This window comes from Hydra vulgaris, chromosome 05 (genome assembly GCF_038396675.1).
Source record: "Hydra vulgaris chromosome 05, alternate assembly HydraT2T_AEP".
Classification (NCBI taxonomy): domain Eukaryota; kingdom Metazoa; phylum Cnidaria; class Hydrozoa; order Anthoathecata; family Hydridae; genus Hydra; species Hydra vulgaris.
Window position 1 is genome coordinate 36207960 of NC_088924.1, and position 13305 is coordinate 36221264.

General features: G+C 27.0%; 1 protein-coding gene across 2 annotated transcripts in view; it reads left to right on the forward strand.

Annotated features, from left to right (window-relative positions):
- The window catches only part of LOC101237974 (uncharacterized), an 89566-nt gene that overhangs the window by 64639 nt on the left and 11622 nt on the right, over positions 1–13305 (forward strand). For both annotated transcript variants that reach the window (XM_065798044.1, XM_065798045.1), the window contains exons 37-41: positions 784–987; positions 7728–7931; positions 8214–8462; positions 8615–8857; positions 12283–12483. In XM_065798044.1, the coding sequence (XP_065654116.1) occupies positions 784–987; positions 7728–7931; positions 8214–8462; positions 8615–8857; positions 12283–12483 (1101 nt within the window). The remainder of the gene's footprint in view (positions 1–783; positions 988–7727; positions 7932–8213; positions 8463–8614; positions 8858–12282; positions 12484–13305) is intronic.

The window sequence follows — 13305 nt, forward strand, 5'->3', positions numbered from 1 at the left end:
AATTGATCACCCTTTCTCTTTACCCCTCTGCAAATATTGTTGTTATTGATGACTTGAATGTTTATCACACTGAATGGCTCAGCTCAAGTCTTTCATCTTGAACTTCTTTATTGGACTCACTCTGTCATCGCACTACTAACTACTACCCTAAAACAGGAATTTTTTTCATGATTTTTTTGACAGTCCTTAGGCTGATGTTTTTTCTCTCTCTCTCTGTTGATAAATGCACCTCCTACATAACTTCCTGGATCCAGGCAGGTACAAAAACTTTTATTTCTTCTCACTGGTTCCAAGTTAAGTCTAATTCTATTCCATGGTAATCATGGTTTTCACAAACAAGTCATTAACAAAGGTCTAATTCTATCTCTAATATGTGGGACTGATCTTATTACCTCTGCCAAGGATAAGGCTTAACTTTTTGCAAAAACTTTTCTTTTAATTTGACTCTTGAATTGTATGAAAATACTCATCCTTTCATTCCAGTTAAACAAGTTAACCCATTGTTAGACATAAATCATTCCAGCTTTGATTGCTGAAGTTATTTCTCGATTAAACTCTTCTACCGCTTGTGGTCCAGACAAGGTTGACTGAGTCCTGTTTTCCTGCCTGCTGGAAAATGGCATCCTTAGTCAAACATGAGCCTTGTCAAACATGGTTGATTTATTGATATCTATTATGTTTTGGATGTTTTAGCTCTGATTGATGTCACATTTGTAAACCCTTTAGCTGTATAATTTTTTTTTTTTTTTTTGAATTTTAAAAAGTTGTAATTTTTTTTTTTAGAAGTTACATGTAGTACTTTGGAAGTACCTCAATGGGGAGTTGTTTCACCTTCAATATGCACAAAAAGATTTGAAAATCTTTTTGTTGGAGCTGTGTGCTCATTTCAATGTGCTAAAGGTTATGAAATAAAACATGACCTTAATGCAACATCATTGTTATGTAGAACTGATGGAACTTGGAACAGCTCAATGCCATCATGTTATCGTGAGTTAATATTTGTTTTATACACACCTTTAACTTTAAATTTAAAAATAACTGGAAATCAAAAAACATTCTTTATCCTTTTTTCTGCTAGGATGCAAGAAAATCTTTGATTCATTAAATTTAGAATTTAGAAATCAGTATAGCATCTAAAAGTATAATCCATAGGATAGTTTGTAATTGGAAGAAAACAATTTAGTTAGCAATTGTTAATTTGAGTTTTTTCGTTTTCATTAAAACTGCTTTTACAGAATGAACATGAAACTTTTTGTTTTGCTTTCTGTCTGATGTACATAAACACAAGCGTATATAAACACTTAAAATAGATATTTATGTACTCATATTTGTGTATATTTACTTGATATTTATTTTCATTTAAATGAAATTCATCATAAAAAATGTCTTCACAGCACAATGGAAAACTTGAAGAGTTTTCGAAAATGTTTTAGTTATATCTATAAGTAACATAATTTTTTTATTATAATTGATTATAACTATTTTGTATGTTAAAATTTAAAGTTGTAATTTTATTTTTTTTATTTTTGACTTCAAACTGTTTTGATTTTCACTGAAAATGGGTTTGTTGAATTCTTGAATTTTTTTTTAAACTTTGTGAATTTTTTACCCATTGTGTTTTTGTTTTTTATAAACAATTTCTTGGTCATTTTTTTTTTGTTTATTACAGCCCTGATCTGCTAGGGAAAATATTTATTCTTGGATCTATGTACCAAAAATGTCTGAAAATGGAGAAAAAAGCTTGAGTTTTTTGGGGATCTATCCCTCAAATTTCTTCATCTGCCAGCAACTTTCCATATCTTTCAAATCAAAAATGTTGTATACTGTTTCTTTAGATAGTTACATTTTCCAGTTTTGTTTATAAGAAGTGTTAAAAACAACTTTCATTTGTTCAAGAACCACAGAGCTTAACTCTTAAAAACAAATGCTTCTGTCTGCAGAGTTATTTTATCATTGAACCCAATAATCTTTTTCTTTTCTCAAAACTTATCTTTTCATCTTCCTCTTTGTTCTATAGCTTTCTTTCTATAGCTTTTTTACTCAATCTTCCGAAAATTTCTTAAGGGTAATCTATCATTAAATCCACTAAGTAACCAAGGAACCATCATTTTGGGCTAGAGAAAGGCAATTATTTGTTTATCAAATATGAATGAACAAATATTTGTACCAGAATATTTGTTTAAATTATTAGTAGTGTATAAATATATTTGAATATCAATATTCGTTTAACAAATAATATTTGTTATTATACAAATATAATTATGTTAATAAAAAATATAAATTTTTTAAACAAATAAACTGCAATGATTACAGAGTAATACAGGGTATTATAAAGTAATGTAGAGTATTACAGAATAAAATAGAGGATATAATGAAATAGAATAATAGAGGATATAATGAAATAGTTATGTAAATGTTTATTATTTTGCTCTTAATTATTTATTTAATCGTTTTGGCTTACATATAATACAATGAAAAAATGAAAACTTAAATTACTGACAAATGGGTAACTATGAGATAGATAATACTGTTTCAACTCCAAAGGATTTTGGTAGTACAGGTAAAAAGTTTTGGAACAATGTAAACTAAATGAATGTTCAGAGTTACTTTATTAGTTATTTAAGTTGTGATATACACTTTGCAATAATCAGTTATTCAAATTTATGGAATTTTTCGTCTCTATTGTGTTTACAGCTTATGGTTATATATTTTTTTACATTAAAAATACCAAATAAATAAAAACTATGTCTTTTTTGATGTTTTTTTAACTTAATATTAAATTGTAAATTGCTCAAAATGTTTCAGCATTGTTATTATTTGTGCTCAATGAGTTAATAATAAATTTGTTTACTAAAAATTAGTTAAATATTTTTTGATAATGTTGAAGAAAATCTTTTTTTGAATCATAAGATATACAATTTTAGTATATAAAAAAAATTATTTTTAATATGATGTTTCATTTTCTTGACTGTGTAATTTTTTTTTTCCTTTTTTCCTTTTTTTTTATTATTTTTTTTTAAAAAGTTGAAACTAGTTGCAACTGAACATAAAATGTATCCTTTGTATAACTTTTTATCAAGACTCCTTTTTCCAAATTAAATTTACCAGCACCACTTATTATTTACGGATATAAATCTGTAAAATATCACTTGGATCAATCTTGATATTAATACTATTAGTACTTAAAACGTTAAAAAAAATTCCAAAAATCCATTTTTATGTGTTAATATATTCCATAAATGTGTCTAATTCTAGTAATGTGTGAAAGATCACAGTAGTAAAGACATTTATGACTTCCTTTAATTTAATTTATTCAAATTTATTAAAATTAAAGTTTAATTAATTTGATTGTTTATTTTTGATGAATCTTTATTGATAAAACACCATATAAAATAAAAAATTTGACAAGTGATTTTCAACTAATTTGTTATTGCTTTGAACATTGAGCGCCTATTTTGTAGAATACAATTAAAATTTTAATAAATAAATTTTCATTATGATACTAACCAAGTTTCAAAATGTTTTTGGGATAAGACAAAAGAAACTATTGTTGAGTGTTAAGCAGTTAAGTCTCTTAATTTCTACCAAGAATACATCAAAAGTCATAAAGTTTTATTTATACCTATTTTGTAGAATACAATTATAATAAATAAATTTTCACTATGATACTAACCAAGTTTCAAAATGTTTTTGGGATAAGAAACTATTGTTGAGTGTTAAGTAAGAATAAATCAAAAGAAAGTTTTAATATAAATATCATAAAGTTTTAATGATAGAAAAGAAATTGCTGAGCTAGATGTTGCTTATTTGTCTGGAGATATAAAAAATAGGAAGATATAGGAAAATAGGAAACCAGAAGCTGTCCATCATGCTTTGAGTTTTTCATTTCCATCATGCTTTGAGTATGAGGACAGGCTCTAGTTTGTTAGTTTTTTAATTAAGGTTCCTTAGAAAACCTCAAATATCTCAAACTCCTTGTTCAAATTAAATTGGTCCAAGATAGCAGAATTCATAGTTTTTATGCAAAATGATTCTAATGAAGAGAAAAGTTAGATTGCTTATGCCATGCTACAATATAGCTATAACTCAGATTATTTCAAAATAAACAACAAATAATCAATTGAAGTAGACCAAAAGATTAGGATTGAAAATAGAGTCATGTAATAATCCACCAAATTTATCATCAGTAGTTAATCAATTCTCATATTTGATGTTTGATAGAATTGGGTTCAATAAACAAAGAGTCAAAGGCTGGTTTACCCTCCCACCTCAGTACTGGTTTACCCTCACACCTCAATACTAGCGCACCCTCCCACCTCAGTACTGGTGCACTCCCCTCCCACCTCAGTACTGGTGCACTCCCCTCCCACCTCAGTACTGGTACGCTCAATCAAGCTTTAAAATTTTCATATATTTTTCTAAATCATTAGATGTTATAAATGACCCTGATGAAAGAGCAGATGAAGGATGCAGCAGTTTGTGAATAGATTCAATAAAGAAGAAAAAATTCAAGAAAAAATACTGTAAAAAGGTCAGAAAAAAAGTTTTCAAATTTGTCTTAAAACAAGGGTAAATCACTTTCTGCAATTGCAATAAAAATGTAATAGTTATGAAATTGAGTTAATTTACAGTTAATTCCTGATAACTTGAACCTCCAGAGGACAAAGGAAAATAGTTTGACTTAATTTGTTCAACTAAAGCGAATTCCCATTAAGTTGAACTTTAGCTGATATGAGATATTAGTTTGAGTTAAGACAATTTTTATTTATTCAACATTAAATTATAAGAAATAAATATACATCATTACACTAAAAAAAACGTTAAAAATGTTTCAGTGAAAGAAGTTACTAATTGTATTCACACTGTACACTCAAAATATTACATTGAAAATTTAGCAACACAATGACTTATCATTTGGTAATAAAGTTGCATCTAAAGAGCATCTTTTATTAAGACATTTATTAAAACCAAAAAATAATTATTTTTTTTAACGGTATATTATTATGGTTTATTTTATAAATTTAGTAATATTTGAGCCATATTTTATGTCTGATGACGATCTATTCTGATCAAAATGCAACAAAAAAGTGTAGAGAATATTAGGTTACTGTCATTTATGTTTTATAATGAATGATAAATATGAAATTCTAAAAAAAGATTTAATCAAGTTATTTTTATTTTTTATTTCCCATACAAAAGTTTGAGTTAACTGAAGTAATTTAATGTAAGGGGATGAAAAAATGGTTTAACTTAACAAAGTTTAAGTTATCAGAGGTTCAACCTAACTGTAGAATTTTATTAATAATCAGTTAGACAATTTCAAGGGACCAAATAAAACAGTTCGAGTTACTCGATCTTCAACTTACCAGAAATTAAGTGTACTTATTATTTATATAAATTAAAATTGTTTTTTTTACTTTGATAATAATATTTAAAGAAAAAAAAAATTAAAGCTTTAATTGTATTGTCTAAATATGCAACTAATTTTAAGCTGAATTTACTTTTTTCATGTTTTAACACTTTTTACCTCAAAAAAACAAATATTTAAAAGCCGTTTAGTTCTGCCTTAACTGCCACTTTTTATTTTTAAATTTATTAATATATAGACCAATACCTGTATTACAAAAAAAATTAGCTGAAAATTTTTATATTATCACTTCTTACAAGACTTCCGAATATTTATATATAATATATGGCATTTTTTTTGGCATTTTTGACTGTTTTTTGAAATAAAATGGGTACTGATATGGCACAAAAGTGATTAATCAGGCTAATATTTTTCTAAAGTTATTTTTAACACCCATATTCCACATTTTTAGGGGTTGTATATTAAAATTCAAATATCTCCTCAAAAGCAAGTAATCAGTGTAGTTAAGGCGATTTTAAAATATTATAGCACCTGTATGATGTTTTGCTGACAGCATATTTCTGTTAAATGATCTGGTCTGTAAATTATGAAAAGATGAAAAATATTGAAATGATGAATTTTACTGTAACATTTTTATGTAAATGTTAATAAAAATGTTTGTTGCTAAAAAATCCAGATCAGAGTTTGTTTTTTTTTTTAAAAAAAGTTTTTTTTTTAATTACAATTGCTTGTCATAAATTTGATTAAGATTTTAAATAAATATGTTGTTTAGGTGAAATGAACATCATAGTTTAATAATATGAACAGTTGTGATTGTTTATTGGGAATTTTTCTTAATTATAAGCTCTTTCTTGGTCAGAATTCTAATATTTTTTGTGAAAATTGATAGAAATGTTGTGTTTTGACTATTACATTCAATTATGTACTAGAATAGAGCTAGGATCTATTATAGATTAAGGCTCTTTTTTAAAAAATTTTAATTAAAATTAAGTTAACGCTATTTAGTATAGTTGATCTAAAGACTCAAAAATGGTGTTCTTTAGATCACAATTAGGGGTAATAAAAAAGTTTTGAAAATTATATTAAAAAGAAAAAACTTTCTTCAAACATGAAAATTTGAATTTAAAAAAATTATATCATTTAAAGCTCTTTCTGTTTGAACATAATACGCTGACAAAATCATACTAATTTCAAATAAAAAAATTTGAGTAATTTATAAATTGCCTTAACTACACTGTAATTTAATGAAAAAAAGAATCAAACTAACTTGCATTGAATATCATCACTATAATAAGAAGTAATAAAAAAATTTTTAATGCTGTCTGAAAATGAAAAGTAAAAGTTCCTCATATTCTTTAATCTTAGATTATGTCAACTCAACTCAAGATTGAAGATCTTGAGTTTTTTTGAATGAATTTAATGTTTTGTTTTTTTCCAGTGTTAATAGGGATTTTTTTTGGGTCGATTTTCAAAATTTGCTATGAATCAATTTTATGAATTAATTGGAATCAATATTTTTTTATATTTTATATGTTTCATATTTTTATTTATTTTCTTTTTCTTCGTTTTCATGTTTTCTATTTTTCATTAGACAAATTAGATTTTCAAGAAATGCAGGTGGTCGTTTAAACTCCTGCAAGTAAAAGAATTTATCTTCTATATTCAAAGTTATATTTAAGAATAAAAAACAAGTAAAACAAAAAAACTCTTTAAAATGAAAACTAGAACTTGCATTTTGAAGCTTATATTTTCCAAAGTTTTATACCTTGATGTTCAACACTTGTGTGGTTCCAATTGCTTTTCATAATACCATTTTTTAAATTTGACATGGAAGAGTTATAGCATTTTTTTACAACCTGAACCTATAGCATTTTTTTACAACATATGAACGGTGATGTCATGAGTCATCTACTCTTCATCTTCTAGGATTAACTCTTATTTCCAATCTTTCTTGGAAACCATATATCAAATCAGTTGCAAAATTAGCATCTGCTAAGGTTGCATCTCTTTATCGAGCTCATCACAATTTAGTAGATGGGCACTGCTCTAAAGAGCTAGTGTCACTTGTGCCATCTACTAAATTTCATTCTTGTGTTACTCGTCATTCAATTAAGTCTCATTCATTTTCTGTGGCTGCTTGCAGTCTTGTAGGAAGCAAAGATGTTTAAAAAAAAACAAAAAAACCTGAAAATGTTTTTTTTTGTCATCAGTTTAAAGGAACACTGAGTGTTTGTTATGTGATACAATCACTTGGAGGAAAATGATCCAAATTAATTAACAAACCATCCATAATTATGTTAACTTTTATATACTTATAATATTAATATTTTCTTCTTATAATGTGTATCTTTTTTTATAGCTGAGAAGTGCCCTTCATTAGTTAGACCAGAAAATGGTGGTCTTATACCAGGTCGTTGTCATAGTTCAGGTAATGGATATAATGAATTTGGTCAAAGATGCGTTGCTTATTGTAACCATGGCTATCAATTGCAAGGACCTGCCACAAAATACTGTCTTTCAGGATCTGCATGGTCAAGTGAAGATGTGGTTAAATGTATCAAAGGTATCTAAAATAGTTATGTATATTGCAATTATCATGAAAGTGCATACAAATTTATTTCAATTTTTTTAATTAAAAAAATTGAAATAAATTATATATTGAATAAATTGAAATAAATTATAATAAATTATAATTGATATCTATTTATAATAACTGCAATAAAATCATTGAATTTATCTTAGTTTTGTCTTAATTTATTTAAAGACTTATTCAAAAATCATTTTGAAATTTATTAAAAAATTATTTTATAGTTTGTTCAAAAATTTATTTATTTTTAATTTTTAGTGATTGATATTCCTTACTTAAACTGCCCTAATGATTTCAGTATAACATTGCCACCAGACAAAAATACTGTTTCACTTGGTTCTGATTGGGTTGAGCCCAATACAAACATAAATTTTACCAGAATAAGTGTACAACCTGTTGGTGTTGGAAGGTCTTATCAATTTAGAGCTGGCCAAACAGTTGTTTCTTATAGTTCAATGCATGACAGTGGGTCATTTTTTTCATGTTCTTATGTAGTGCATGTTAAAGGTGGGTTAAAATTAATTTTAACATAAAATGTTTATCCTTTGTTTTACTTATTACTTTTTTTTATTTAATTTTTTTTTTTTTTAATTTTGATTTTTATGTTATACTATTTCATTCTACTTCTTTTTAAAACTCTATTTCCAATATCTTTATAGATATTTCACCACCTGTCTTATTGTCTTGCCCAAGTGACATTGTTATAGTGTCATCATCTTCTCGAGAATCAATAAGTTGGACACCTCCAACTTTCACTGATAATGTTGGAGTAACTGATTTAATACTACCTAAATGGAAACCTGGAAATGTGTGGGAGAGTGGAGAATACAGAAAGTTACAATATGATGCTTATGATGCAGCAGGGAATAAAAAAACCTGTTCTTTTACTGTAACATTTAAAAGTATGAAGTTTATTTCAAGTTCATTGATTTATTTCATTATTAATTAAATTTTATTCTTTGCAGCATTATAATTTTGATCTTTAATTTAGTGTTGTAGAGTATATGTAAATAATTAATTGATTACTTTTTAATTTTTTATTAATAAAATAATAATATGAACTACTAATAAAACAATAACAATAATAATTTCAGTTTCATCACATTCACCCCAACATCATTAAGTTTTAACTAGTTCATTATTTAGAGGTCCAACCGATTTGCAGAAGTGCGCTTTCGAGTTGATTATTTTAAGTTAAAATATTATTTTCAACCTCATTGAACATGTCACAGGTTAAGACCCATTAGATGTGATAGATCAATCTTCATGGAGATCAATTTAAACAGTCTTGTTTGGTTCTTGTAATTGTAGTTGAGTCTTGGATTAATGACACAAGGTAATGAATAGAAACAGTAGATTAACAACCGCTGTCATGTATAATAAGCGCGTGTTCTGGATTTGCTTCAATCAGAAAAACCTCATCTTCATCAGCTTCATACTTCAAATTTTTAACGTTTTTTTAATAACACCTTTCCAGGTTGTGTGAGCTGCTGAGTGTCCCATAGCAAGATGTCTTTGTTACATAAGGAGTCATTAATGAGAAGTTTCATTACAATTAATGTTAATTAAACAGCAAATGACTTGGAGGACATCAAGCAAAGACAATTTCCTAATATTTATATCAAGGTTTTGTGACTTTAAAGCTAGTTTTATTGTTTTCATAATTATACTGTTGTATCATTCTGTTTGATCATTACCCTGAGTGTTGTTCTACTGGTAGCTATACTCTTTTTATAACAAAAATTTTGTACATCATCACTCATGATTATCTCCTGATGTAAGACCAAAAAATGGCAAAGAGTTGGAAAAAGCAACCAGTAAAGTCGTTTTTGGAAAAAGCAATCAGTTAAGAGTCTTGGCTAAAGGAAATACAAATAGAAACGGAGAAAGTTCATCAAGTTTGCTGAGCATTACAGGTAGTTAAAGGTATAGGTTCTTTGAAATAAATGTTTAGTCTTTCAAATGACTGAGTAGCTTTTAAAAGTTAGGACTTTGGCGGTGTGTAAAAAGATGATTTGCATTTGTGGTTTTCTTAAAAGTTGGTTGTGACAGATTTTATGTTATCTACTGAGAATGGTTGGTTGTGAAGAGTTCTGGTAACATCTAGGTGACATTGCAAATTGTGTAAAGCTGAAAGAGTAGACATACTCATTGCAAATGACTACATACGGCTAAAAGTATCAGGTGCATTATTATCAAATTCTTTTTCAGTAAATATTGTCAAAGCTGTAACAAGAAAGTTCGAGACACCACATAAATTTTATAATTCTTAATTTTACTTGTATTATTCTTATTAGACATAAATGATTGTCGAGCAGCTAAAAGTTGATTGCTAATCAGTTTGTTAATCATTAACAATCCTGTTTGTTAATCATTAACAATCCTGTTTGTTAATCATTAACAATCCTGTTTGTTAATCATTAACAATCCTGTTTGTTAATCATTAACAATCCTGTTTGTTAATCATTAACAATCCTGTTTGTTAATCATTAACAATCCTGTTTGTTAATCATTAACAATCCTGTTTGTTAATCATTAACAATCCTGTTTGTTAATCATTAACAATCCTGTTTGTTAATCATTAACAATCCTGTTTGTTAATCATTAACAATCCTGTTTGTTAATCATTAACAATCCTGTTTGTTAATCATTAACAATCCTGTTTGTTAATCATTAACAATCCTGTTTGTTAATCATTAACAATCCTGTTTGTTAATCATTAACAATCCTGTTTGTTAATCATTAACAATCCTGTTTGTTAATCATTAACAATCCTGTTTGTTAATCATTAACAATCCTGTTTGTTAATCATTAACAATCCTGTTTGTTAATCATTAACAATCCTGTTTGTTAATCATTAACAATCCTGTTTGTTAATCATTAACAATCCTGTTTGTTAATCATTAACAATCCTATTTGTTAATCATTAACAATCCTGTTTGTTAATCATTAACAATCCTGTTTGTTAATCATTAACAATCCTGTTTGTTAATCATTAACAATCCTGTTTGTTAATCATTAACAATCCTGTTTGTTAATCATTAACAATCCTGTTTGTTAATCATTAACAATCCTGTTTGTTAATCATTAACAATCCTGTTTGTTAATCATTAACAATCCTGTTTGTTAATCATTAACAATCCTGTTTGTTAATCATTAACAATCCTGTTTGTTAATCATTAACAATCCTGTTTGTTAATCATTAACAATCCTGTTTGTTAATCATTAACAATCCTGTTTGTTAATCATTAACAATCCTGTTTGTTAATCATTAACAATCCTGTTTGTTAATCATTAACAATCCTGTTTGTTAATCATTAACAATCCTGTTTGTTAATCATTAACAATCCTGTTTGTTAATCATTAACAATCCTGTTTGTTAATCATTAACAATCCTGTTTGTTAATCATTAACAATCCTATTTGTTAATCATTAACAATCCTGTTTGTTAATCATTAACAATCCTGTTTGTTAATCATTAACAATCCTGTTTGTTAATCATTAACAATCCTGTTTGTTAATCATTAACAATCCTGTTTGTTAATCATTAACAATCCTGTTTGTTAATCATTAACAATCCTGTTTGTTAATCATTAACAATCCTGTTTGTTAATTATTAACAATCCTGTTTGTTAATCATTAACAATCCTGTTTGTTAATCATTAACAATCCTATTTGTTAATCATTAACAATCCTATTTGTTAATCATTAACAATCCTGTTTGTTAATCATTAACAATCTTGTTTGTTAATCAGCTAAATCTTAAAATTCTATCCAGTTAGTACAAACAGATTGGATAATAGCGCATGGCTCTTTTTCGATAGGGAGAAATTTTAGCAAAGATTAGTGTAACAATTGCAAAAAACAAGCAAAGAACCCCAGTAACTTCTGTATCATCAAGAACTCCAGTAATTTCTGTATCATCAAGAACCCCAGTGATTGCTATATTAAGAATCTGAGTGAATGCTATATCAGACATATCAGTTTCTAACTTGAGTAGTTCATTTTCATTAATAGAACACATGATAGATAAGTAATAGATTAATAGACATGATACTTAATGTCTTTCTTAAGAGTAATAAATACTTCAATAAATAAAGATTCCAGAAGAATTGATTTAACTTTGACTGACTTGAGGTTGCAGTCATGCCCATCTTGCATCATTCCGCAGATTGTCAAAATATCAAGATAAGCAAAAGTATCTTTCAATAACTCATAAATAAAGTTGTCTTGAAACTGAGATTTTTAACTTTTTATAAACTAAAACAATAAGGAGAAATATTAATAAAACAACAACATCAATAATATTCAATTTCATCACATCTAGGTCTTGATTGTCCTATCTTGTTTGGTGATAATAGCACTGTTATCACCACTTTTGTTCCACAGAAAAGATACTCAATTGTGTGCCTTCATCAGAAAACTTTGTTTGGTCACTTTGGTTATGATGGGTCAATTGTTTATTGTAAAGATGGCGACTATTGGATTGATTCTGTAAAAGTTGGTTTATCCATTCCTGAATGTGTTTGTAAGTTTTTTGTTTCTAGAATTGCTTATCACTTAAAGTTTTGTTTTGTTTATTTTTTAATTTTTTTACAATTTTTTTAGTGAATGATAAATTAGTTATTTTTGTAGATGTAGTTTTAGAGTTGTTTTTTTTCTATTTTCTATTCTTTATTTCATTGTTTTTGTTGTGTTACTTTTTTGATTTTGTACACATTTTTAGATTCTCACATGGAGAATTCATATTTGTATTTATATGTAAAAAAGTGTATTTTTCTCTCATTAACATATAAAGAAAAATAATCGGTTTAGAATGAAGTTTGTAGAAGAACTTATTTAAGGCATAGACTAGTAGCTAGTAAGCTAACTCTTTAATAAATACCATTATTTAAAATAACATTTATACTTCATATCAATAAATCAAAGAATCCTATCAAAATCAATAAAAAAAATAGTTTAGTTTAAACATTTTGTTAGCTGATATAGACTAAATATAATAAAGTCTCAAATTCTCTCTGCATTGTATGAAAGTATAATACGTCTTAGTATGTTTCTTTGCAGAAATCGCTCTTTGTGGAAGTTTGTATCTGAAAAACTCACTGATTCTTGAGTGAATAGTTTCTTCTGCCTGTTCACTGTAAATTCTAGATTTAGAGTATCTTGCTAAAACACAAGTAAGCTGCAGTATCAAATAAGCGAAGGCATCACAAAATCCCCTAAGATCATCAGGAAGAGCATCTCTAAGCTTAATCGTTAATCTCATCAATTTCTTACACTGTTTTCCTTCAAACTCCCCACTGTAAAGTTTTTGTCTGACAAAGGAATTCCTTTCTAGGAGAATTTCCCA